The sequence below is a fragment of the Eublepharis macularius genome, chromosome 1, assembly GCF_028583425.1.
Source record: "Eublepharis macularius isolate TG4126 chromosome 1, MPM_Emac_v1.0, whole genome shotgun sequence".
NCBI classification, from domain to species: Eukaryota; Metazoa; Chordata; class Lepidosauria; order Squamata; family Eublepharidae; genus Eublepharis; species Eublepharis macularius.
The window spans coordinates 236,893,989-236,920,903 of record NC_072790.1 but is presented as its reverse complement, the minus strand read 5'-3'; the positions used below and the strand labels follow the sequence as shown (position 1 = coordinate 236,920,903).

Here is a 26,915-nt window from a genome sequence, read left to right as displayed (position 1 = left end):
AGGGTTTCAGCTTCTCCTGCCAAAACCCTTGTGGGATCTTGGTCTCCCTGCAGGACTGTGCCGAAAAGGAAGCGAAACTCTCTTTGCACCATCCCTAACCATCGCACTCGGCCTAACCTACCTTACAGGGTTGTTTTTGTAAATGGAGGACAGGAGAATGTTATCAGCTGGTCTAGGTCCCCCTTGGGGAGAAAGCCAGGGAATCCTAATTTCTTTTTCCTTTGGGTTTTCCAAAGCTCACCAGAAGGTTATAATTTATCCTTTCGGTGGAGGGAAAAGAGATTTGTTGAAAGGAGGGTGGGGGAAGGACTACTCTAAGCACAATTTGGATTGATTAAGTATTCATGAGTGCGTGTGTAACTACCCGTTGATTCATTGGTGCAATAATCTTAATTAGAATGGAATGTATTATGGAAATTTTCTTGGTTTGCAAGGGGAGGTGAATGTGCACACCATCACCCCACACAATTTTAAGGGAGGGGGGGGAGTCTAAATTAAAGATCCATTTTTGGCAATGGTTCGACGCGGCTGCCAGACAAGAACATTTTGTCAGTTTTCACTAGCATGAGAAAGAAGAGGAGGGTATCATCAGGGGAGGGGGTGGCATACCTACTGGAGCTGTCTGTCAGTTTGAGGCTAGGAGGGAGAAAGGGTGGGTGGGGGAGAGAATCCATTCTTCTCCTTGCCTGGTGACCAGTAAATTAATTTAAGCTGTCTAGACACTGAGAGCTTCTAGGCACAATGCACCGTTCCTACACAGCTGAGCGCATATGCACCGTATTGCACACAGGTTTTGCACAGATCGATGCAAAACTCACGAGCATTGTGCCAATCTTAGGAACTAGTTTAGGTTCTGCATTGATTAAGAAAATTTATATGCTGCCTCACTGGAGAACCAGCTTGTGCATGGTGCGCAACAAAGGCGCAAACTGGGAGTCCCCGACTAGCTCCTTGCAAAACTCGACTGCCAAATTCAATACTGTGATAACAAAATGGGAAACGGAATGTATAATCTAACCAATCACCTTTAATGTATCTTCTCTTGGTCCCACCCATTCTCCAAGGAGCCCAAGGCTGTCTTGCGCATGGTTCTCGCCTTCTCTTTTGTATGTACTCACAATAATCCTGTGTGGTAGGTTGGCCATGAAAGAATAGGGATTTGAATCCAGAACTCGCTAGAACCAATCAGATATGCAAACCAATATACCACACTGGTTCTCGACTCGCTTTCTGAAAGAGCTGATTAGACTGAACAACCTTGTTGAAGTGTCAGTGTGGTGTAGCAGTGAGTGTGCCAGGCTACGATATGGGAGACCCAGGTTCGAATCCCCACTCTTCCATGGAAGACTGCTGGGTGACCTTGGGCCAGTCACACACTCTGCCCAACCTACACAGTTTTGTGAAGATAAAATGATGGCAATGAGAACAATGTAAACTCCTTTAGATCCCAGAAAAGTGGGGTATAAATGATCGGATTAAACAAATAGTAAGCACAATGCTAATTCAGGATTCCCCCCGACTTTAGAAGAAATAATTTCTCAGGAGCACTTATATGTAGTCTGCTCACTGGTTCTTAAGAGTTGCCAATCTCCAGGTGACAGCTGGAGATCTGGAATGACAACTAGCCTGCAGAGAACAGTGATCCGTTCCCCTGGAGAAAACGGCTGTTTTGGATGGTGGAATCTGATGCAATATCCCTAGCCGAGGTCTGTCCCCAGGATCTACTCCCAGATCTCCAGGAATTTCTCAAGGCAGAGTTGACAACCTTACTGGTTCTGTGCAGTAAATATCGCTTTAAGCAATTAAATGTGCCTGTGTTCTAATCTGGACACCAAACCCGTGATTTCCTGTGCGTAAAAGAAGACGGCTTTAAACTGTGTCAATACCCTTGCTGTAGCTATTATCGCATATTACAAGGCAACCTTTGTGGGCTGCTCTTAAAAATAGGATGTCGGGTCTGTTCTGTTAATGAAGACCCTATGCCCCAGCGCATGGAGCCTTCTCCTGATGCGAGCCTCGTTATGCCAGAGGAAATTGCTGCTGTTGGTAGAACCCACATTGCCTTTTCTTTTTTGCAATTCATGAATATGTTTGAGAGGAAGCTTCCCTGAGAATCTGGCAGCCATGCCGAGGCACAGAGACTAGCGGCAGGTTCTGAGTTGTGTGTACACAAACACACAGCCAAAAAAACCCCCCAACCGTCCTGTATTTTTGATAGCAATGTGGTAATCTCTCCGTCCAGCACATAAATTTCATGCTAATTCCTACAGGAAGATGCTGGGCTGAAACGCGGCTGAAGAATCAGAGTCACCCCTGCGCTTCTGAGATTGGGCAGCGTGGTTTACTAAAAGTCAAAGAAGGCAGAGGGGAGCTTCCAAGCAGGCCTGAAATTTTTAAAAATTACTTTGTGCATCTCTGTTTCTTGCACGCAGCCCCCTTCCCTTTCCCTGGCTTGGAGATAATATTTGTGTAGTACTTTGAACAATTTAAAGCGGCTGGAACACACATGCATAAGAACAAGGCGGCAGAATGGATTGCACTCCTTTAGACTGTAGGTGGATTGGAGTGTTCCTGTGCATTATTTAAAAAGAGTTCCATGTGATTAGAAAGCTAGCCCAGCAGGGAGAAGGGATGGGCTGTGCTGGCTTTCTATTTGCAGGGAGGATTAAAAAAAAAAACATGGCGGAGCAAATGTGATCCAAGACTTCCCCTCTGAAGTGACACAGTTCATTCTGCTGCTTTGGTGTGCTTTATTCTAATGTATGTCTGAACAGGCTTCAAATCCCCCCCTCTGCTACAAAGCTTATTTGGGTGACCATTTGCCTGTTACTTTCCCTCCCTACTTCACAAGAGGATAAGAGTTAGTGAGTATGGCTGCTGTAAACTCTTAAGAGGAAGCTCAAGATAACAACAACAAATATCTAAGTCAGGAAGCGTCAATAATATTTGGCACTGGGCTGTCTGATTTCCTTGTATACATGAACAAATGGACAGCTCCTTCCAATCCAGTCTCAGCTCAATGGAGTCACACTGCTTAGAACACAAAAAAGCCCTGCAAGATCTTGTTTGCTATGAAGGCTTAAACCTGCGGGACAGAGGCCACACCTCTGCTGTTGTCATCCTCCTCCACCAGCAATAGGTGTCTGGGGTCAGGAGTGAGCTGGATGATGGTGAACAAGTTGAAACTAAATCCTGACAAGACAGAGATTTTTCTTGATTAGTAGAAAGGCAGATCAGGAACTTGAGATCCCTCCTTTCTTGGATGGGGTTATACTTCCCTTGAAAAGCCAGGTTTGGAGCCTGGGGGTGCTGCTTGACACAGAAAACCAGGTGCCTGCAGTGGTTTGGAGTTCTTTTGCCCAGCTTCAGCTAGTACCTCAGCTACGCCCATGCCTTGCTTAGTCAGATTCATGCCTTAGTTACATCTAGACTAGACTACTGCAATTCGCTCTACTTGGGGCCACCCTTGAAGAGTGTTCAGAATCTGCAGCTAGTGCATAATACTGAGGCTAGACTGCTGGTTGTAATGTTGCATCAGGAGCATGTGACCCCGCTATTACTGAAATTACACTCCCAAGTACAATTCATGGTGTTAGTTTTTGCCTTTAAAGCCCTACGTGTCTTCAGGTATCTGAAGGATCACCTTCTCCCGTATGTTCCTATCCAGGAATTAAGATCACAGGGAGAGACCCTCCTGATTGTCCTATAAGATAAAGAAGCTCACGTGGTAGGGACATGAGAGGCCTTTTTCGTGGCAGTCCCACGATTATGGAACAGCATTTCCAGCAAGGTGCACCACCCTCCTCTCTACTGATCTTCAGGAGGCAGCTTAAAGATTTATTTAGGGCTGCTTTTAATTAACTTTGTTTCCTGGCAGTCTTAAACTGGGACCACAGCCTGCAATAAACCAAGATGCCAACTCTGTCCCCGTATTTACTCCAACAGCACAATCACTGGACCTAACAACACGTGTTATACATTCACTCGTTCATCTTCCAACGTCATATATGCTATCAGCAATGCCCTTCCACAAACAGGTTTATCCTTATACAAAAGTCTAAATGGACATAAATCTGACATTAGAAATCGCAACGCTCAAAAAACAGTGGGTGAACATTTTAATCTTCCAGGACATTCCGTTGCTGACCTAAAAGTGGCTATCCTCAAATAAAAAAAAAAACTCAAGGAGACAGAACAATGGAACCCTCCCCCCACCCTGCCTCGGGGCTGAATAGACTTAGGATTCTTATCTCACTACAGATGCCAATTTCTGCTCTAATCAAGCTGCATTGTGCCATTGTACCTTTACATCCTGACATCTTCCTCTGCTACACCCCTCCCGTCTAATCAAGCTTGCATTGTACGTTTACATCCTGATACCTTCCCTTGTAACACCCACCCACCTTTTGGCTGGGATATAAAGGCTCTGAGATCTCCGTTCGTACTCATGTCTGAAGAAGGGAGCTCTGCCTTACACCCTGAAAATCTTGTTGGTCTCTAAGGTGTCAACTGATTCAATTCCTGGTGTCTCTTTCCTGAACTGAAAATTCCCTGATTCTTCAGCCTTTCCTCATAGGAAAGGTGCTCCAACTTCCTAATCGTCTTGGTTGTGCGCTTCTGGACTCTCCACATCACTGCAATGTCCTTTTTGAGATACGGCAACCAGAACTACACACCGTATTCCAAATGAGGCCGCACCATAGATCTATACAGGCATTACAACATTGGGTGTTTTATTTACTCATGCACTGTGGAAAGAAATACTTCCTATTCTAGCTTTGTGTGCACCAGGCTTGTGTGGTGTGTGGGACCCACAAAGCTAAACAAAGACTCCCCCTCACCCTTTTGGTCCACAGCATCTGGCTCTGGGTTTATCCCCCCCCTCAAAAAGCAAGCTTACACACTTCAGAAATGTAGACGTCCCTGAAACTCATTCAGCTCCTTTTCCTTCACACCCACAGCCTGTCTGCTTTCTCAACACACACACACACACACTTTTTCACACCTAAAGTCTCTTCTCATTCAGCAATCTCTTCCTCCTAATCCATGTCTGCGGTTTTTCCTCCTTACCCACCGTTTTCTCCTTCGCTCCCACGCCACAGACAAACATTCCCCCTTTCAGACATTTTCCTCACAACCCCTGGGTCTTACAAAAGCACATTATTTCCTATCTCTCACACTGTTCTACAGTTCCTCTTACGGATACGCACAGAAGCCCTGCCCTTTGTTTGTCTGCCTCTCCCCTCACACATAGTTCCTTTAGTCAGTTCACCCTTCTGTCATTTGCGCACTGATCCTATGCAGGTTTACTTATAAGTAAGTCCACACTGGGACACAGCAAATATGTAAAATGTCTGTCTCTCACAGGCGTCTCTAACTCGCATCCCCTCACACACCGTCCCTCATAATTCTCATATTCATCCTCTCACAAACCCACTCTCCTGCACATTCTCCCCTCTCGCACACACTCCTTTGTGCACACAGCTCTCTCCCTGCTTGCCAATCTCCAGGTGAGGCCTGGAGTTCTCCCAGACTGAAATCTTTTTGCAAAGCTTGGGTTTTGTTTATTGGAAAGAAAGTAAGGCTGTTCCGTTTCCATTCCACTACTCTTTCCACACTTGGCAATCTGGGGAAAGAATATTTCCTTTGGGTTTAGTTGTTCTGGGTTCTGAGAGATCCAGTGCTACTACAGCTTTGCTAATAACCCCTTGGTTATTATTGACTAATAACTGATGCCTATTGGTTAAGCAACAGAGTTCTCTGGGACTATTCTCTATTCCTCGGGACATTTCCCCTTCCTTATCAGAGGGACTGTCTGACTGTGGGGTGGGGGGTGAGGAGCGAGTTTGAATTTCCTGCATTGTGCAGGGGGTTGGACTAGATGACCCCGCAGGCCCCTTTCAACGCTATGACTCTATGATTTTCAGACTAAAGAGATGAATTCCCTTGGAGGAAACGGCCGCTTTGGAGAGTGGATACTGTGGCATGATATCCCTGCGGAGTTCCCTTCTCTCCCCAGGCTTCATTCCCAAATTTCCAGACAATTCCCAACCCAGAGTTGGCAGTCTTATCTCTCTCTCTCACACACACACACACACACACCATCTCAAGGCTGCAGCACTTTTCCAGGCAGCTTTCAAAGAAATAACAAATCCGAGATTTCCTCACAGCCACCAGAAACTTCCAGAACTCTTGTAGCCAAGCTGGACCATCACTGTGTATTTGAGTTCCGGGGAAAGGAGTGCAGATTTTTGCGCGTGCTACTTTTTAAGTCCAGAGGCGTTCCCCTGCTTCTCACCTCCTTTGACTCCAGGGCCATTTCCTGGCCCCACCACGCAGGCAGGCGGGCATTGTCGCCGAACCGGAGGGTGTGTGTGTGTTCCCTGAGATCTGACTGAAACAGGAGATCTACCTTGCAAAATCCACCCGTGGGGGGGGGGATCTTGGATGGGCGCCGCGGGGCAGCGTTTGGAGCAGGAGCGCTTGGCGGGGCCAGGGGGGCGCATTGGCCACGCTTCTGCTCAGGCCTCGCACTCGGCCCGCCTTACTTGCGAGGAAGCGCGCGTCTACTCCGATGGCGCAGAGGGCTCGGGCTTCCTCCTCCAAGGCGCCCGGGCTGGCCCTCAGCAGGGGGCTGCTTTCCCCGGAGCGGACGGATCGGGCCGCAACCCCCCGCCCCTCCCGGGCACGCTGCTCCGGAGCGCCAGGCCCGGCGGCAGGCGCGCAGCGGTGACCCCGAGGCGCCGCCGGGGCGGGGCGGGGCGCACCCCTGCCCACGGCCGGCCCAGGCGAGGCGAGGCGAGGCGAGGGGCTTCCTCGCGAGCCAGCGTCTCCCGCCCGCCCGCCCGCCCTCGCTGGCGCCGCCCCGTCCGTCTCGCTTCCCCCCTCGCCGGCTGCGGCTCCTCCTCTCGCCCGGCTCTGCCCGCCTCGCCTGGACGCCGCGCAGGCAGGCAGACAGACGGCAGGAGCGGCGGCGGCGGCGGCCGATCCGGGAGGAGGAGGAGGATGGGGGCGGCGGGCAGCCGGCCGCCCCGTTAGCAGCCTCGCCTCCCCCTGCCCCGCAAGGCGCCCCGCCGGCCGCGCTTCCTCGACGGCTGCCCCCGCCCCGGTCCGCCCCGCCCATGGCCAAGTAGCCGCCCGCCCGGCGCTGCTGCCTTCTGCCGGGGGGGGGGAAAGGTCGCCGAGCGGCCCCCGCCCGAGCCGGACGCCCACCTGCCCGCCCCCGCCCCGCCATGGCGTTCACCTTCGCCGCCTTCTGCTACATGCTGACTTTGGTCCTCTGCGCCTCGCTCATCTTCTTCGTCATCTGGCATGTGAGTCCCCCACCCCGGGCTGGGCAGGGGGCAGATCGCCGGGGGGGGCAGGGAGCCGTCGGGGGGGCGAAAGAAATGGGGGAGATGGCTAAGAGATTGGGCAGGCACTGGATTTGGGGAGGGGGCTCGGGCAGGGGGTGGGCCTGGAGGGGGCGAGCAGGTTCTTGGGGGCGATCTAAGAAAAATGGTTGGGGGGGGAGAGGAAGGGGAGCTCTGAAACGCGGGCTGGATTCGAGAGGAGGGGAGAGAGGGGTCTGGGGAGATTCCAGGGGGGCATCTTGCAGTTTGGGGCGGGCATTGGAAACTGTTGGTGTGATGAGATGCCGCTGTGCCTTGGGAAAGAGAAGCCATGGGAGGGAAGAGGAGTTTGGGGCCAGGTTCAGGCCCCCAAGCGTGGTGGTCATGTCGGCGCGTGGCTGTCTCCTTACCCCAAAAACTTAGCGCCTGTTCCCAGTTTCTTGAACCCAAAGTCTTTGCCCCCCCCCCATTTGGAGGGTGCCTGGAAGCCAAGCAGAAAGGTTTCAGCTGAGCATGGGGGCCCAGCCATAGAAAGTATGGGATTACGGATTGTGGTGGCATTTTTGAGGATGTGGATCCCCTCCCCCCCGATTTGGGGGTCCCAAAGTAAGGGAGACCCTGAAGCGTGCTGAAATAACAGCCATGGCAACAGGCCAAAGGGGGGGGTCACCAGGGAATTTGGCACGGTGCCACAGAAACAGGTCCCAAGCAATGGGGCATTGCAAGAGGCCCTCTTGAAGGAAATTGGGTTTCTGAGTACGTAGCCCAGAACCTTGAAGCTCTGGGGGGCTTCTCTGAACCTGAGGGTGGGGTGCGTTCAGCAGAGAGGAGCCGGTTGGAAATTGGGGGTGAATGAGTCAAAAGCATTGACAACATGGGTGGGATTCAGAGACGGGTAGAGAGGCCAACGTGGAGAGCTTGGTGAATTGGGGGGGATCTCTAAACATGGCGGCACAGGACTGGAAGAGACCCATGGTTATGGGGCTTGAGGTTTCTGTGTAGCGGTGGTGGGGTCTGGCTTGGGCATCTTGTATATCGGAGACTGAAGATTTTGGATGTTGGGGATAAATGTAAGCTGACAGCAAGCTTTCTTTCTGGGCCTAATGACAGGAAATGGTTTGGGGGGATCGATTTCTGATTCGGGGGGCCAGATGGCTGGAGATATGAGCCAGACAAGCTTCTTTTCAGCAGAACTGCCTGACCCCCCTCTTTCTCCTCCAACTGATAGGGACTGGGGGATATGTGCCTTTCTGGGTACACCTTTCTGTTCTCTTGCCTTGCCAGATCTTTAGAATGATTTTTGTAAAAAAAGAGAGAGAGAGAGAGAGAGAAGGGGGGAAATCCTATCATTCTCGCTTCCCTTATCAATATCTCCTTCCTTTTGAATGAGAGGTTGGAGAGTCCTTTAGGAAAATATGGATGGAGGGAAGGCTGTTTTTTTTAAAAGAGACTTTCATAGCCAATATGTATCCTTCTATGCCTCCTCTGTGATACTACCTGGATCTCGATTTCTCTCCCCCCGTCTCCTCTTTCTCTGTATGTTTCCCCCATCCTTCCTTTCGGTGACGCTTCCAGGAATCCCAGAAAAGAAAACAATTTCTCCACCCGTTCTGCCTCCTTTTCTCTGCCATCTCTCTCCTCCCAAACTCCCTATGCCTTTCCCCCCCTCTATCCGTAACTAAGGAACCTGGTTCCGGTTGCCATGGGAACTACATATGTTTACAAAATGATGCTCCGTACTAATAATCCGGATGCTACCCATTTTTTAACCCTTTTTCTGCTGCAGCCCTGGAAGCATCTCTGTCCCCCCCCCCTTTTATTCTGCTTATTGAACGAAAAGCCACCACGGACATTGGCCAGCAAGGGGTGGGTAGAAGGCTGCTTTGGAGGAAAATTTCATCCTGCAAGGACCAAGAGAGGAATAGATCCAGGCATGCCCAGTGGTAGGCGCTTGGTAGATCGAGATGGGTGGCAATGTTAGTCTGCCTGTAGCTGTAGAAAAGAGCAAGGGTCCAGTAGCACCTATAAGACTAACAACAGACGAAATGAGGTGTGATTCACAAAATCTCATACCCTACCCCAAAGTTTGTTAGTCTTATAGGTGCTACTGGACTCTTGCTCTTTCTTACTGCTATAGCTGCTTGTGTCACTCGGATTGCAGTACCGCTTTTATCACTCCCCCCCCACCCGTGCCCCTAGGATCTGAACTACCCCAGGTGATCCTCCAGTATTACCAAGTTGTATCTTCAGTTATATAGGTGGAGGTTCCACCCCATTGATTTTGGGCTTTCAGTTCACACTAATGTGAGCACAGAACTGGGTTGAAGCCGGCATTTCGTTTGGGTGAATTCGAAGTGTAAAAGGGTGCAATCTTATACGTTTGTGGCTTCTGTTTGTACCTTTCTCACAATCACACATACACAGTAGATCTGCGTGACTTCACAGCAGGGCTTAATTTGAAACACCTTGGCACTGCTTTTTGAGTTGGGGGTTCAGTTTGAGGACGTTGAAGGGAAAAAACAACTGTGTCGTTGAGCATATACAGAGTGCTGTCCCAATTTTCATACACGGGGCTTAAATGGCCTTTCTGAGCCTCATCCCTCCCTCTGTCTTAGCCTGATCTTTGTTCTTGCAGAAGAGAAAATGCAAGAGAAGGCTTTTATAATGCCAGTGAGCATCCTGGGCCATATAAGTTTTTGCCGTCTAGTCTTGAACCAAGAGTCGCTTCGTGTGTGGACATTCCTAGAGTAGCCACAGCGAGACGAGGTGAAGGCAGGGGCGGTCATATGTCACTCAATCGGAGTGCAAATTTCTTTGAATGTGGTTTGTGTTAAAAGTTCCATTCATCCTCTGTTAGATAAATTGGTTTTTGCACATCCAAGTACATATCTACAAAGGCATGCTGCACCCTCTAAAAAAATCCAGGCCGGATCAATCGAAGGAGGGTGAAAAGAATGCAGGACCAAAAAAAAAAAAATGCGCACGCAGTTCCATTCAGCAACATGAGCAATCAGATTGGAACAGCATGTTCTAGAGAATTCCTGTCTGTGAGAAATTCAGATGTGTTCGCACATGGAGGGCATGTAGCTGCAACATGATAAAGGAACTCCTAACGCCTTTGGCTAAATGGGATCTTGCGTGGCAGGTCTGGGATTGGGAATAGCCGCTGCCTGAGTCCTTGGAGAGCCACTGCTGGTCACAGGAGATGGCTCTGGACTAGGCAGACCGTCGGTTTGACATGATGTCACACAACACCCGTTACAGTATATGCCTCCACCCATCTGTGGTAAGGGAGAAGGGCATGCAGCGTTGATGTGCAGGAATGGCTCTGAAGTCTGGCATTTTTCATTTCCCGAGCACCGGGTCACGGTGACCCACTGATTCGTTCACAGCGATCTGCTGGAACCGAGAATGCGTCTAAGTGGGTCATTATAAAGGACCTTGTCCCGGATCTTGATGATACGTTTCGTTCCTTTCTCTGCAGAAGGCTTCTGGAAGAGGCTTGCGGGGGAAATAAGCACTCGTTGGGCAGGAGGGACAAAAATCAGACTCTCTTTGAACGGCAAAGCAATTGAGTGTCTTTTCTCCCTGGTTCGTACGATGAGTATGGATCGACTCTAATGACAGGTCACTGTGAGCCAAAGGAAGTTATTTCAACTTTTTAGGAAGAGTTCCTTTATGTGCCAGCAGCATGTTTTTTAAGATATCTGCGTATAGATGAAAATCCCAACCTGTTGCTGCCCCCTCCTGGCACATTCCTACGTCATTTAAGTCAGGGCACACCTCTGTCTCTTACAAGCTGTGGTTTTGGCATGTCCTCTCCGCATGTGCTGAAAAGGCAGTGGCTAGTGATTGCGCAAGAAGAGCTTTCACCTCAAGCATCTGCTGTTTTCGGCTGTGAGGAGCCATTGCTGGTGTCGTTTCTTCGCCAGCTGCCCCCTTGCGGAATTGCTGCCACTGTGGTGCCCTCTTTCCATCCCCTTGGAGTCTCAGTCCTGAATTTTAAAAACTTTTCTTGGGTTCCTTACGTGATTTTGAGGTTTGCTAGGGGCCGAGGAGCAGGGCTTGGGCAGGTATCAAAAACAGGATAAGATGAATCGTGCCCCTGTAAAATTAATTTTATTGGGAGGAACAGAGTGCCAGATGGAAAAGACAGCCTGTTTGGGGACGGATGTTTTTAAGTCTCGCCGATTCCTTCAGCCATTACATTTTTAGAACTTAAGGTGGGTGCAACTGAGACAGGTCGGGGGGTGAATGTGGCTTGCCATGGGTCCGGGCTGGTAGTAGCTCCCTGTCGGCCATGGCAAAAGTGTGGCTGTAATGCTCGCTGCCTGAAATGCTCGAGCATTGCATTCTTGATTCACAGAACAGAGTAGGCTCTTCAGTCACCTTGGGTGTATGCTTGCAAGGAGTCCCCCCCCCACCCCAGCTCGGCAGCGTGGGAGGGATGTCTTCTGCCTGGGGGCAGACATGGATAAGGCTGCTCAGCCGTCGGGCCATGGAGCCCCTCGTGTCCGTTTCAGGGCAGCCTGGGAAGGAGCCGCAGCTCAAGTGGAGAATGTACTTGGCGTGCAGCCAGTCCCGGGTTCAATCCCAGTTAAAAGGCAGTAGGTGATGTGAAAAATCTCCACCTGAGACTCTGGAGAACTGCTGTCAGTTTGAGTAGACAATTCTGAAACTGATGGACCACGAGTCCAAGTTAGTATAAGGCAGCGTCTTGTGTTCCTAGGTGATTTGTGGCTCAGTCTTAGAGCGCTGGCATTGCATCCAAAAGCTCTCAGGTTCAATCCCCCGATGTCAAGGGAGCTCAGGTAGCAGAGGTTGGAAAAGACCTTTCTCCAGTGGAAACCCTGGAGAGCTGCTGCCAGCCAGAAGATCCGTTAGGCTGGCATTCTGGCTGGCATAAGACAGTTTCGTAGGATTTCGAGCGGAAGAACTTCCTGTTCGGTTCTGCCCCATGGGTCAGCGTTGCTTGAATCTTACCCCACGGCTCTTAATTTCTCCCCATGGCCCAGTGCCTCATGCTCGGGCCTCCTCAGCTAAATGTAGTGTGTGTGTGTGTGTGTGGGATACTAAAGTACGTCGAGCAATCTTGAGAAGGCGCCCTGGGATAGTACAAGGAAGGCAATTTTGCCCGCTGGGTATGGTTTTAACTTGCTGGGCCCCCACAATTGGCAGCTGTTGTTGCCCTGGCAACCGATTGAACCTCCCAGGCCTGTGCTGTCGAGGTGAAAGAGATGCCTGCTGTATTTATTTTCTCTCCCCCCCCTTTTTCCCGTGGGGGCAGGTTCTGATCTCAGTGGGAAATGAGGGGGGGGTGAGCCATGCATGCGGGGGCGGCAAGGAACGGAACAGCTACCAAATCTCTCCCAGGCCTTTGATAATTCTTTCTCATTGAAAATGGCTTGGTGTGAAAATAATACCACGAGGGGCACGTCGCCCCCTGTTCCCGTAAGAGCTTGGTTGATTGGTTCCGAATTTTCCCAGTGGCGATTGGATGACGGGCGGGAGTGGGGGGGGGATAAGGTTTCTCTGAGCAAGGTATGGGGGTGGGTGGGAAACGGCAGGACTCGAGGTAAATTGCATGCCAGATAGCCAAGAGCTGAGAAATCAGCATGTGTGTGGGGAATGGGGGCCTGGCTTTTATGAAAGAAATGCTCTCCGTATGAACTGCCACAGTCTAGAAACACAGGAAACAGAGCCGCAGGATCGAAGCCGGCTCCAAAGCTGGTATCCAGTTGTTGTGGGGCAGCGGCAGGAGCCAGGTTCTTATCTCCTTCGTTGATGGAAGATAGCATATTTAGGGTCCAGCTGCACCTTAAAGACCAGCCAGATTTCCAGGGTATGAGCTTTTGAGAGTCAGAGCTCCCTTAAAGCATTTACTGGTCTCAGCATTTGGGAAGGCCCAGTCTGAGGCGCCCTCAGCAGACTCCCTTAGACAGTGTGCACAACTGAGAATCTTCGAGGAACCGTGCTTGAGCTTCGGTGCCTTGTGGAACACTAGTGTAGTCTTTGCACAGAGTATTTGCAGACCTGGGAAAGTATCTGCCCTCACCATCATCCAGAGCTGCTCAAGTGAGCTGCCCTGCTGGTGCCCTCCACGGGGAAGCATAAGAAGATAATGAAAATGACAATCAAGAAATAGATAGCATCCAGTAGGGTCTCTGTGTGTTATGTGCTGTCAAGTCACCTCCGACCTACCGCGATCCTGTGAATGAAAGACCTCCAAAACATCCTCCCATTAACAGACTTGCTCAGATCCTGCAAACTGGAGGACGTGGCTTCTTCTGTTGAGTCAAGCCATCTCATTTTGGGTCTTCCTCTTTTCCTACTGCCTTCCACTTTTCCTAGCATCTACCTATACAGAAATACAACATTTTTTAAAAAGTTCATCTTTTAAAAAAAGCAGCAGCTCAGTCCCCAAAGTTTGCCCTGCCGCGTCCCTTTTTCCAGGTCCTACTTCCAAAACCGCTGCAGAAACTGCCCAGATGTTCCTCGCTGCCAATTCTGATCTGATGGTTTTGGCTGATGGAATCTGAATAGAGCCTTACTTGATAGTCTACAACAGGCATTGGAGGTGGGTTATATTTAAGAGAAAGGTCTCTCCGCTCCAGCATTCTGGTTTTCTCAGTGGCCTACCAGATGCTTCAAGGAAGCCCACAGACAGGGCAAGAAGGCAACATCTTTTCTCCACTGTTTGCTCCAATCAGCTGCTTCTCAAAGGTAGACTGCCTCAGTATGTGGAGGTTGTATTGTTAGCCATGATACCTAAACTAATAGAGCCATCCTTCGTGTCGTTTGTTTGGTCCCCTTTTATAGCTTTTATGGCGGTGGTTTTTTAGGCTTTGTTACTGTTCGTGATTGCTAATGATTTTCGACATGTTTTGTGAGTCTCCCTGGTCTCTGGAAAGGCGGCATATACATTTTCTAAATCGATAAATCTATCCCAGGGGCCATCACTATATCTTGTGGCAGTGAGTTCAATTGTTCTGCATGAAGAAGTGCCTCTTTTTGACTTCCTAAATCTAGTTCTCATCGTTCACTGACCCTCTGAGTTCCTAGAGGAAGAGGATAAAGATAGAGAAATGTACAGTGAAATCCTAAGCAGAGTTACTCTAGTTTAAGCCCATTGAAATAAATGGTTTTAGACTGGAGTAACTTTGCTTAGGATTTCACTGTTAATATAGTATAATCCAAGCTACAGACCGATAAGTTCCCCAGCTCCCATCTTATCTCCACTACACACTCATTTAATGGCCTTAGACGAGCAGATATTCCATCAGTTCAGTCATCTGGCAAGGACTATTGAGCTAATATGTGCCACACACTTCAGGTAATCAAAAAGCACCATATTAGCACCACTCTAATAAAATTACCAAGTAAAAATAATACTCTGCACAGCGCCACATTCTCTGATGTTTGCAAATCCCAGGCTGATACCGATATTTATTTATGCAAACTTTGGGACTGTTCCTGATAGTAATTATTTTATTGGCTAATGATGCAATTACTAATACTTCAGTAATTTTTAATAAAACCCTCTTTCGTTTTTTCTTTTCTTTTCAAAAAGATTTAGATCTTTTGCTTGGCAGAGGCACCCTTAAAGCCTCGCTGTGGCCCACATTTTGTGAAATTCTCAACTGGATGGCCAAAGTATTGAGACTCCCGTGGAATTTTGATTAGTTAGCAGAACGGCAAGAAGATGATTAGCGGAGCTGCAGAGGGCTAGGGAGCGGAGAGAAACAGAAGATAATTTCTGCCCGTGGCTTAATTTGAGCAAGGACTCGTGGGGGCTTCTACTTCAAGATCTGTTTCCAACGCCTGGTCTCAGTTCTGGAATATACGAAGCAATAATGTGTTATTAGCTTAGGGAATTCACTTCCCCATGATGTAGGGGTGGCCAGGCGCTTAAAAGGCTTTTGATAGGACAAGGCAGCTTCATGCAGGGTGGAGATAACTGAGAGTAGAGTCTTTCCCCAGTTTTCTGACCACCAGACTTTGGAATCAGCTGCCTCAGTATCCGATAACCAGCCAAGGGTGTGTCTGGCCTGATTGCAGTTAGGCTAAATGGAGCTTCAGTCTGATCCGACAACTTGTGACATCTTTTGTCTGAGCACGTGCTGAGTGTTTCTTCCTCACTACTGAATAACCACAGCCGTGCCACCAATTTGGCCAGTCCAAAAATTGTGTCCGAGGCTCACTCTAGGACTTCTCTATGTACTGCTTCGGATGTTTGTACCCCGCTTTTCAGTGGGGAACCCAAAGTGGCTTACAGCATCATCCTCCCTGCCTCCTTTTTAAAATGTTCATAACAACCCTGTAAGGTGGGCTAGGCTGAAAGTGTGTGGCTGGTCTAAAGATACCCAGCAAGCTTCCATGGCAATGTGGGTATTTGTAACTGGGTTTACCAGATCACAGCCTGACATTCTAATTGCTACATTATGCTGGCTTTTTTGTGCCGATTGATTGATTGATTGATTGATTGATTGATTGATTGATTGATTGATTGATTGATTGATTGATTGATTGATAGTCCACCTTCTTTGCCGAGTCTCAAGGCGGATTACCCAGTGCAGGTCAATAGGATCGGCAGCTGGGACATTCAGTAAGCAATACAATAGATTGTGGGATGCAGAAATGTGAAAACGAGCATAAGCCCAAACACGGAGATGAAACATAGCTTAAACAAAGCATAAGTAATGAAACACGCATATTTAATAATGAGGAAACTACCCAGTAGGGACATATCTACATCACTGACAGTTCCAAGTAGGTTCAGATAGGTAGCCGTGTTGGTCTGCAGTAGAACAGAAGGATTTGAGTCCCATGGCACCTTAGAGACCAACGAGATTTTCAGAGTATGAGATATAGGAATCCTGAAGAAGGGAGCTTTGTATCTGATGAAGAGAGCTCTGACTTTCCAAAGCTCATACGCTGAAAATTTCATTCGTCTTTAAGGTGCCACTGAACTCAATCCTGCAGTATCCAGTAGTGTAGTCTACATTTTTTTCCCTCTACGAAAGGATCTCTCTGAGCCATTTCTTACAGCAGAGTCTTATTACCTGTGTCGAAAAAGCCCTCCTGAATAATTCCATTTTTCATAGTTTGCAGAAAGCCAGGAGAGCGGGAACTTTCCTGACCTCCTCAGGCAAGCCGTTCCATAAGGTGGGGGCCATACCAGAGAACCTCCATGTATGGACAACAGCCAGTTTTGCCCATTGGCAGGGTGGTGTCCACAAAAGGCCCTGTTCAGAGGACCAAAGCAGCTGTGGTGCAACGTTAGGGGGAGAGGCATTCCTGCAGATATGATGTACCATGCCACGAAGGGCTTAGTATGTGATAGTCAAAACCTTGAATTGAGCCTGATAACTGATGGATAGCCAGTGGAGTGATTGCAGAATAGGAATAATCTACGCGCTGTGCCTAGCTCCTGAAAATAAATGAGTTGCAAGCTAGAGATGACTGTTGCTCTTTCCTGTGTTTCCCAAGTAACAGGCGAAAGGATCTATCAGGCCTCACGGAAGCCCTTTGCAATGGGCTCGACAGATCTCGGAGTCACTCTCTTGTTCTCAGTGATTATTTGGACTTTCTGATGAGGCACAGATTCAGGGGTCGCTAGTTTGGATGGCTTTTAAAGGGGTTTGGGCACGCTCACGAAGAACCTCCATGTTCAGGAGCAGTATACCTCTGAGTAGCAAGTGCCAGGGACAAATAACAGGAGAAAGTCATTATCTTTGTATCCTCTCTTTGAGTTGTAAAAGACATTCTTTGTGTGACTTTGGAAAATGTGGGCAGATTTGCTTGGAGGAGGATGGTATTGCTCAACTCTCTAAATATTTGAGTGTGGCTTTTTTTTTTTTTTTGCCTGATAATATAATAATAACATTTGAGTTATATACCACCCTTCAGGACAACTTAACACCCACTCAGAGTGGTTTACAAAGTACGTTATTATTATCCCCACAACAATCACCCTGTAAGGTGGGTGAAGCTGAGAGAGCTCTGAGAGAGCTGTGACTGACCCAAGGTCACTCAGCTGGCTTCAAGTGCAGGAGTGGGGAATCAAACCCGGTTCTCCAGATTAGAGGCCCACTGCTCTTAACCACTACACCAAACTGCAAGGATGAGGGCTAGAAATTTCCTCCCTTCCCCCAGCCTGGGGATGACAGCAGAAGCATCTGCCCCAGGGGCCAGATTCCGCACTGAATAGATTGGGTTCTTCAGAGTGACATGAGCTATGGAGCCCCAGGCACAAAATAAGCCAGAGATTGCAAAGGCAATTGATGCCAGGCCTGTAAGCTGGACCCAGCGTTCCTGGCCGCCTTTACGAACATACAAAGCTACTTTATGCAGAGTTTGTCCCTTGCTCAGCACTTGCTCAGCACTGACTGCTCTAACTGCCTGCAGCTCTCCGGTCTTTCCCAATACCTGCTGTTTCAGGACCTTCGAACTGAAGGCAGCAGGGATCAAGCGGAGGACGTTTGGCGGGCCAAGCAGGTGCTTAACCACTGACCTGTGTGGCGCTCTTCCTGAATTCCTTTCTGGACCTCATTTCGTATTGGGAGACTTATTCGCGGCTGAACTGACGCATATGGTGGAGTCATCTGTGTGAGCTGTCCATAGTGCTGAATTCACAGAGCAAGCCAACTGTATGGATAAAAGCCTGCTTTTAAAATCACACACATGCACAAACACATGGGAAAGGGGAGAGTACTGTGATATGGACTGGGTCTCACTAACATGGGTCAGCTTGCATCTAGGTTGTAGCATGCTCATGCAATTAAATGCACTCCCGTATAAAACAACAACAATAATAATAAAGGCTTGGAGCCTCCAGAAATGTTGGGTGGAAGAAATGTCCATCTACAAGGTACAACGCTCACACCTCCTTCCTCCTGCTGTAACCTCAAATGCCCCCAAGTGCTTCTTCTGGGGTCTGGAGACACCCCCCCTCCCAGAATGGTATGAGGAATGAGTTGGAAGTCTATAGTGGAAATTGGCAAAAATCACATGTCCTTTCCACCCACAGATAACCTCCATGGGATCCAAACCAAAACTCTCTGCATATAGAAAAGTACCTTATCAGGGAGAAGGCTAGGCTAAAGCCCTTCTCCCTGAGGTGCTGGATTTCCATTTTTAGGGGATTTTTTTTTCACATGGAGGTGTGTTTATATCTCATGAGCAGTCTGAAGTGGTACAGCTAGATACAGGTTGACCAGTGAGAGCAAGGACCAAGGGACGCCCTGAAACATATTTGGGTGTTGGCTGTGCTCTGTTCACCCCTGCCCTCTGTTTCTTGGCTCCCCTTTTGGCATGTGGCTTTGCTTGCTTGTCATGCCAAAACCACACCCTTGAGTAGGATGGAGTCTTTGCATCGTTCATCTTGCTTTGGAGTCTAAGCAGCCTGGGTAGATTTGGGAATGTGATGGATTTCTATTGAGCTCTTCCTCCAGAAAGCAGAGGAAGAGGGCATTCCGTTTCATCCTTGCTGCAGCCTTGGAAAGTAGGTTAGATAGGGGAGAGTAATTTCTCTGAGGCTTTGGTGAACTTCATGGCTAATAAGGGATTTAAATATGAATTTCCTCTGTTCAAACCAAATGCCTTCACAGCTGAACTGGACTAGACTGGTGGATGCTGATGACCTTGCATGAGAACTTTTGCACTTCACTTCTCCACCTCATTGTTTGTTTATTTTATTTACTTCGTTTATACCCCAGCTTCCTGACTGGGGACCCCATCCGCTTACATCGCTCTCCTCGTCTCCATTTTATCCTCACAACAACCATGTGAGGTGGGTTAAGCTGGGAAGGTGTGATTGGCCCAAGGCCACCCAATGAGCTTCCATGGCAGAGCAGGAATTCGAACCTGGGTCTCCCAGACTGTAGTCCAGCACTTTAACTACTACACCACGCTAGCTCTCAGTCTTGGCTTCCCAAGTGTTTTATGTCCCAGATTAAGAAAGTCCATTGCAATCGAGCAAAATACAAAAAGCGGAGCAAGCAGCCTTCAGGACCTCCTAGAAAATTTGTGCGGTGCAGTGGTTAGAGCGTCGGATGGAAACTGGGGAGCCCCGGGTGAGTAGCTGCTCTCAGCCACGGAAATCGCTTATTGCCCTCAGGCCAGTTTCCCTCTTGCTCAGTCTAACCTGCCTCACAGGGTGGTTGTGAGGGTAAAGTTGGAGGGGGGTGGAGCCCAACCTCTTTAGCAGAAGTGAGAGATATAGGCAGGGCTCATTTCGAGGGGGAACACGCAGGAACGCAGTTCTGGCAGTTCCCCAAAGAGATCACATGTCAGGTGGCCCCCTGACTCTCGACCATTTTGGGCCCATTTCAGCCTGGATTGGGGCCAAAATGGCCCTGATCGGGCCTCTGATGGGTGGTGGATCACTCTCCCGCTCAGCAGCGGCCCGATCCTGACCATTTTAGGCTCCTTTTCGGCCATTTTCAGCCCCTTTTTGCCATTTTGGGCCCAATTTCGTCCCTGAACGGCCAGGATTGGGTCCAAAAATAGCCAGGATAGGTGATGTCAGGGGCCGTGGCATATGCTAATGACTTATGCTAATGAGTTATGCTAATGAGTTCCTCTAGCTCTTTTTCTACAAAATGACCCCTATGATAGATGGATAACTGAACAGCAGTTGCTGTTAAAAAGTACTTTTAAATCTTGCTTAAACAAAGACCTAGGGTGCATATTACAAGGTCTGGGTGCCACCACGGAAAAGACCCTGTTTCGAGTAGCTACCTGCCTAACTTTTACTATTATGATTTGTTTATTAAATTCTTATTCTGCCCTCACTCTGAGTTCAGGCTGGCAAGTGTGGTTTGCCCCGTCCATTCCCACCCCCCTCACAACAATCCTGTAAGGTAGGTTAAACCAAGAGGCAGCGACCAGCTCATGATAGCCCAGAAAGCTTCGGGTCAGAGCGTGGATTGGTTTCCCTGGTCCGAGTTTGATCTGCTGGTTACTGGATCACATTGGGTCACCTGGAGCACAGCTTCCGCAGAAGTTGTTCGGGCATGGACACAATTTGTCTGAGAATGGGCAGTCCTTCAGATGACCCCGTCCAAGCAGGGCTGGCGCGTCCATGGAGGTGGGTCCAGCAGCTACCTCGAGCGCTGAGGCGCCGGAAGGGGTGCTGGGAGGCCACCCGTGCGCCGTCCCAGCTGGCTGCAGCCAATTCCCATTTGTAACAGCAATCAATGCAATAGAAAGCGCGCGCTGGGCGGGGGCGGGGGTTGCTTCTGCTTCTTGCTTCAGCGCCCCCCCCATCCCTATGGTGGCAAGTCTAGATGCACGCTTACCTCCAAGTAAGCACCTTTAGGAATGAGAGGGGCTTCCTTCCAAGTAAACACATTGCATCGGAGCGTACTGCAGCCATATTCGTTTAGCAAACGTGCAAGCTTTTCACCGGAGCAAACGTGGATGGGTGTCTGTGTGCTTTGCTATTGGTCATAGTGTTGCAGCACCTGGGGCGGGGCCACATGGGAGTGCAAATTGGCCGGCAGGCTCAGCTGTGCGCATTCACCTGGCCACAAAAGAAAGTGCACCAGGCACCCCTCTCCAACAACTGAAGATCCCTCCTTCTGATCTCAGTGCCTGCCGTCAGGGCTCATTTTGAGGGGGAATGTGCAGGAACACAGTTCCAGCAGTTCCCCAAAGAGGTCACATGGCAGGTGGCCCCGCCCACCTGACTCGGCCATTTGGGGCCCGTTTTGACCTGGATTGGGGCCAAAATAGCCCGGATCGGGCCTCTGACGGGTGGTGGATCACTCTCCTGCTCATCAGTGGCCTGATCCTGACCATTTTGAGCCCCTTTTCAGCCATTTTCAGCTCCTTTTTGCTATTTTGGGCCCAATTTCAGCCCTGAATGGCCAGGATTGGGTCCAAAACAGCCAGAACAGGTGATGTCAAGGGGTGTAGCATATGCAAATCAGTTATACTAATGACACACTTCTGGCAATGGCAAGAGGTGTGGCATATGCTAATGAGTTATGCTAATGAGTTCCTCCAGCTCTTTTTCTATGAAATGACCCCTGCCTGCTGTGCCAATGGGGCCAGCTCGCAGCGGCATGCAGTGACATTATCACGCAGTTCAGGTGCGCGCACGCGTGTGCACGTGCTTTGCAAGTGCTTTGCAAGCGTGTTTGAGGGTGGCAACAGCCCTGATGCTGCCCCTGGCCTCAGGCGCCAAAAACCCTGGCACCAGCCCTGCATCCAAGACAATTTAGGGCTTTGAGAAATAATAATTGTGTCTGGAAACAACCCAATAGCCAGTGAAGGTCTGAAGAACATAAGAGGTGCCCTGTTGGATCAAACCTGTTTCACGCAGCAGCCAACCAGGTGCCCTGGAGGACCAACAAAGAGGGCACAGATGTTGCCTCCTGGAACTGAGATTCAAAGGCTTGCTGCCTCTTGATTTGGAACCATATAAGTGCAAAATGACTGAATCTCTACCCCACCCCTGCCCAACACACCTGATTCTGAACCAGTGCCATGAAGCAACACTTTATTGCTGACCCGGAGATGACAGCTGGTACAAAATGCAGTGGTGCGTCTTATTACGAGAGTGCCAAATAAGGCACATATAACACCGTTCTTGCGCGAGCTGCAATGGTTGCCAGTGGAGTACCAGATTAGATTCAAGGTTCTGGTATTGACCTATAAGGTCAATACCTGGGCGGACTGGGACCAGTGTATCCACGGGACCGTCTCTCCCCATATATTCCCCAGAGAACACTTCGATCAGGGGACAAACAGCTGTTGGTGGTCCCTGGCCTCAAGAAGGCCCGCCTAGCCTCAACTAGAGCCAGGGCCTTTTTGGTCCTGGCTCCCACCTGGTGGAACGCTCTGTCTGCTGAAATCAGGGCCCGGCAGGACCTACTGGAGAGCCAGTTTGGTGTAGTGGTTAAGAGCATGGGACTCTAATCTGGAGAGCCGAGTTTGATTCCCCACTCCTCCACGAAGCCAGCTGGGTGACCTTGGGCGAGTCACAGTTCTCTGGAGCTCTCTCAGCCCCACCCACCTCACAGGGTGATTGTTGTGGGGTAATAATAACACTTTGTAAACCGCTCTGAGTGGGCATTAAGTTGTCCTGAAGGGCGGTATATAAATTGAATGTTGTTGTTGTTGTTGTTGTTGTTACTATCCTTCCACCGGGCCTTCAAGACAGAGTTGTTCCGCCAGGCATATGGCTGAGGCTGTGCCTCCACCGGCCTGAAAAAAAGGAGCGTATAAATTCTTAACCCTCCCTGTGAAGGCTGTCCACCATCCTGTTTTAAATGTGTATGGGGTTTTATTGTATTTTAATATGTTGTTTTAATTGTATTTTGTATTTTCATATGTTGTTTTCTGCCCTGAGCCCACTCGCGGGGAGGGCGGAATAGAAATTTGAAATAAAATAAATAAATAAATTTATACCTGGGAATGAGAGAGCCGTTGCCCTCCCCGGTTCCTGCCACCCTTTCTTTCTATCCCTGCTTACGAATGAAGTGGAGTTTTTCTAATCTGTGATTGCAAATGCCAACCCAAGAGGAGGCTGTTACTAATTCTGAAAACAATGAAATCCTGCCCTCAAATTGTAGCTGGCTTATGGTAACCCCTGGTGGGGTTTTCATGGCAAGAGACTAACAGAGGTGGATTGCCATTGCCTGCCTCTGCAACCCTAGTCTTCATTGGAGGAATCCCATCCAATTACTAACCAGGGCCGACCCTGCTTAGCTTCTGAGATCTGATGAGATCAGCCTTCCTGAACTATCCAGGTCAGAGCTGTTGAAAGCTTATACCTTGGAAATCTTGTTGGTCTCTAAGGTGCCCCTTGACTCAAATCCTGCAGTATCCAGTAGTATAGTCTACAGTTTTTGTCCCTTTGGATCTCTCTGAGCCATTTCTTACAGCTCAGCCCTATTAGGTAAAGGTAAAAGTAGTCCCCTACAATTACTGACCCACGGGGGACGTCGCATCATGATGTTTTCTTGGCAGACTTTTTACGGGGTGGTTTGCCATTGCCTTCCCCAGTCATCTACACTTTACCCCCAGGAAACTGGGGACTCATTTTACCAACCTCGGAGGGATGGAAGGCTGAGTCAACCTTGAGCTGGCTACCTGAACCCAGCTTCCGCTGGGATCGAACTCAGGTCGTGAGCAGAGCTTGGGCTGCAGTACTGCAGCTTACCACTCTGCGCCACGGGGCTCTTGTTACAGCCCTGTTACCTGAGTAGAAAAAGCCCTCCTGAGTAATTCAGTTTTGCACAGTTTGCGGAAATCTAAGAGAGACCAGGCTCTCCTGGGCTATTCTGCCCACTCCCAATATCACAGGCTGGCTCCCCAGCCATCTTTATACCCTTTAGACAAATAGTTTTTTAAAAAAACCATCTGCTTCTCTTTTGCTTGACCTTCTTGTCTCCCCAGAACCCTGCTCACTTTTCCTTCGTTTTCTCTTCCTGTTTTTTTTTCCCTGACCTCCTGTCCTCTTTCAGCCTCTCTCCATTCATTTTTTTGCTCCAGCACCCCTAAAAGATCGTTCTAGACAGCTCTTGAGAAACGCGTCCCTTTTGCACCTGGTCGATGGGAAAGGAGAAAAGGGGGAGGCAGGGCTTCGGGGAGGAGGGGAACCCAATGGCATGGCATATCCTCTGCCAGGAACACAGTGCCGGCGTGTGAGCGTCGCTAGGCAACCCAAACAGGCGCCTGTAGCACACTGTCGCTTTGACAGGTGACAAGCTCTGCTCAGCCTCGACTGTCAGTGGAATGAACATTGGCGGTGGGGTGTGGGGTGGGGGGAGAAGGGACAAGACTTGGCAAAGCAGAAAGGATGTATATATATGTCTGTGTAGGAGGGGCCCTTGGCCGCTACGGAGAAGCATCAATAGAAAACTGTGCGGAAGCAGAGCACGGAGAGGCGGGAGGAGAGGGAAGAGCAGGCAGGTTGGAGGTGCAGCGTGCTGCGTTGCGCTGCAGCCGGTTTTGTGAGTGAAGTCAGAGATGTGTAGGAAGGAGATGGCAGGAGCCCTGTCAGAGGAGGAGGGTCCGTGTCTCCTATTTTTGATCAGGGAAAAAACGGCAAGGCTTTCTTCCTTGGCAATCCGGACCAGTTTATTTTTTGCACGCTCCCTCGCACATACAAAACATCCAGTTTCCTGCTAGTTATACGTGAAGCAGAGGCAGCTTTATCGATTCGGGGTCCCCGGGGCAAAACTCGAGGATGGGGCCCCAGAATAATTCAGGCAGCACATAGGGGGAAAGGCGATACATACGGGGGAGTCCCTCCCCTCCGTGCCACTTGAGTTTTGTGCAGCACGGCAGAACAGTGAGGGCAACTGAGCTGGTAGCAGAGAGATGGGAGTGCCACGTGGTGGGACCCTCCCAACATGGGGCCCAGTACAGCTGCCCCTTGGCTAAGACTGCTCCTGGAGGGGGAGAGTAGCTAAGATGAGGCCCTGAGGCCCTGCCCAGTGGCCACTGGAGCTCCTTCCTCCATTCCCTTGGTGCTGAGTGCTAGATTGTGGTTGATTGCAAGCTCTTTGAGGCAGAGAATCTTTCATCTCATTGCTTCATAAAGCATACTGGTGGTGGTAGGGGAGCGTGCTTTCAAGTCATAGCTGACCTATGGCAACCCCTTGGTGGGGTTTTCATGGCAAGAGACTAACAGAGGTGGTTTGCCATTGGCTGGCTCTGCAACCCTGGTCTTTCTTGACGTCTCCCACCCAATTACTCACCAAGGCCGACCCTGCTTAGCTTCTGAGATCTGATGAAATCGAGATTTCCAGGTCAGGACTATACTGTACTGTACATTAAAAAAAAAATATGGTTTCCAACGGTTTTGACATCAGATGGTATTGATACAGTCTTAAGGGTGAAAAAAACCCCTAAAACTTGTACTGGTATATCTTAGCTTTACTGATTGTTATTAGCTTCCTACCCTTTCCCTTAGTTTGACCAAATCTGTTTTTAAAATGTGTAGTGGTTAGAGTTCCAGCACAGAACTGAGGAGACCCAGGTTCAGTCCTCCCCCCCCCCCCCCCCACAGCTATGAAAGCTCTTCGGATGAGCTTGGGCGACTCCTTTTCTCTAAGCTGAACCTACCGCACAGGGTTGTGGTAGTAGTGTATGCGAAAGAGATCTTGGAGTAAGAGTGGACTGTAAACTAAATATGAGCAGTCAGTGTGATGCGGTGGCAAAAAAGGCCAATTCAGTCTTGGGTGGTATCAAAAGGGCCATTGCATCAAAATCGCAGGAGGTCACAGCCCCTCTCTATACTGTCTTGGTCAGGCTGCACCTAGAGTATTGTGTGCAGTTCTGGAGGCCTCACTTCAAAAAGGATGTGGACAAAATTGAGAGGGTGCAGAGGAGAGCGACGAGGATGATCAGAGGTCTGGAGACTGAGCCCTACGAGGAAAGGCTGAGGGCCTTGGGAATGTTTAGTTTGGAGAAGAGGAGGTTGAGGGGGGACATAATTGCTCTCTTGAAATATTAGAAAGGCTGTCATTTGGAGGAGGGCAAAGAGCTGTTCCAGTTGGCAGCAGAGGGTAGGACCCGAAGCAACGGGCTTAAATTACATGCACAAAAGTACCGGCTGGATATTAGGAAGAACTTTTTCACGGGCAGAGTAGTTCAAAAGTGGACTCAGCTGCCTAGGGAGGTGGTGAGGTCCCCTTCGATGACAGTTTTCAAGAAGAGGCTGGATGAATATTTGTCAGGGATGCTTTCTGCTCATCCTGCATTGGGCAGGGAGTTGGACTAGAAGGACTGTATGGCCCCTTCCAACTCTGTGATTGTGATTCTGAGACTATAACAGAGGAGGATAGATACACGCACACCAGCCTGCAGTCCTTAGGAAAGGGCAGGATAAAAATGAAGGGATTGAGCCACTGACCCTCACCTCCACGTGTCTTGTGGCAATGAATCCCAACACAGTTTGCCGATGCTGAGAAGGGGAAGCAGAGATCCATACCGTGAATGTATTTTGTCCCAGATTTCGGGGTAAAGTTGTCCTCTCCGCAGGTGCCGGGAAGCATGTGCTCCGTGTGCTCTGCCACTCAGCTAGCGATGAGAAGACCTGTCGCGCCGTGGGTGGTTCTGGCACATGCTAGAGCATTGGGGGGGGAGCTGTAAGCCAGCACCCTCTTTACCACCCTTTCCCCCTCCCTGCTTCTGAGACTTTCGTTGCTCTGAAGATCCCAGATGAGTCACCCAACTTGGCTGCTTCCTGTAGGCCTTCTTGTTCCCGAGAGGCTGCTTTGGGTAGGGTGCCATATGGTGCCAAGGAGAAAAATGGAGACACCAGGGGTCGGGGGGGTGGGGGGAGGACGACAATCGAAGGGAAACTGCTGGGTAATTAATTCCACCCCCTTAGCCCTATGAAAACTGCATGACGTCTGGATGCTTCTTTGAGATACCGGGGAAAAACATGGGGGGGGGGCAGAAAGATTGGGGAAGATTCGGCAGGGCGTAACTGCTAAGCGGAAAGAGCTGGCAAGCATGAAAGCCACCCAGAATTTTATTCCCAAGGTTCCTCCCCAGATAAAGATGATGTTCGGGAAAGCACCTAGCAGCTGTGTTAATTTCACCGCCACAAGTGGATGGGAA

General features: G+C 49.5%; 1 protein-coding gene across 1 annotated transcript in view; it reads left to right on the top strand.

Annotated features, from left to right (window-relative positions):
- The first annotated feature begins 7,232 nt into the window (after positions 1-7,232).
- CNIH2 (cornichon family AMPA receptor auxiliary protein 2) overlaps positions 7,233-26,915 on the top strand; it is a 54,674-nt gene continuing 34,991 nt past the window's right edge. Inside the window, exon 1 of the mRNA XM_054992563.1 lies at positions 7,233-7,313. Coding sequence (XP_054848538.1) covers positions 7,233-7,313 — 81 coding nt within the window. The remainder of the gene's footprint in view (positions 7,314-26,915) is intronic.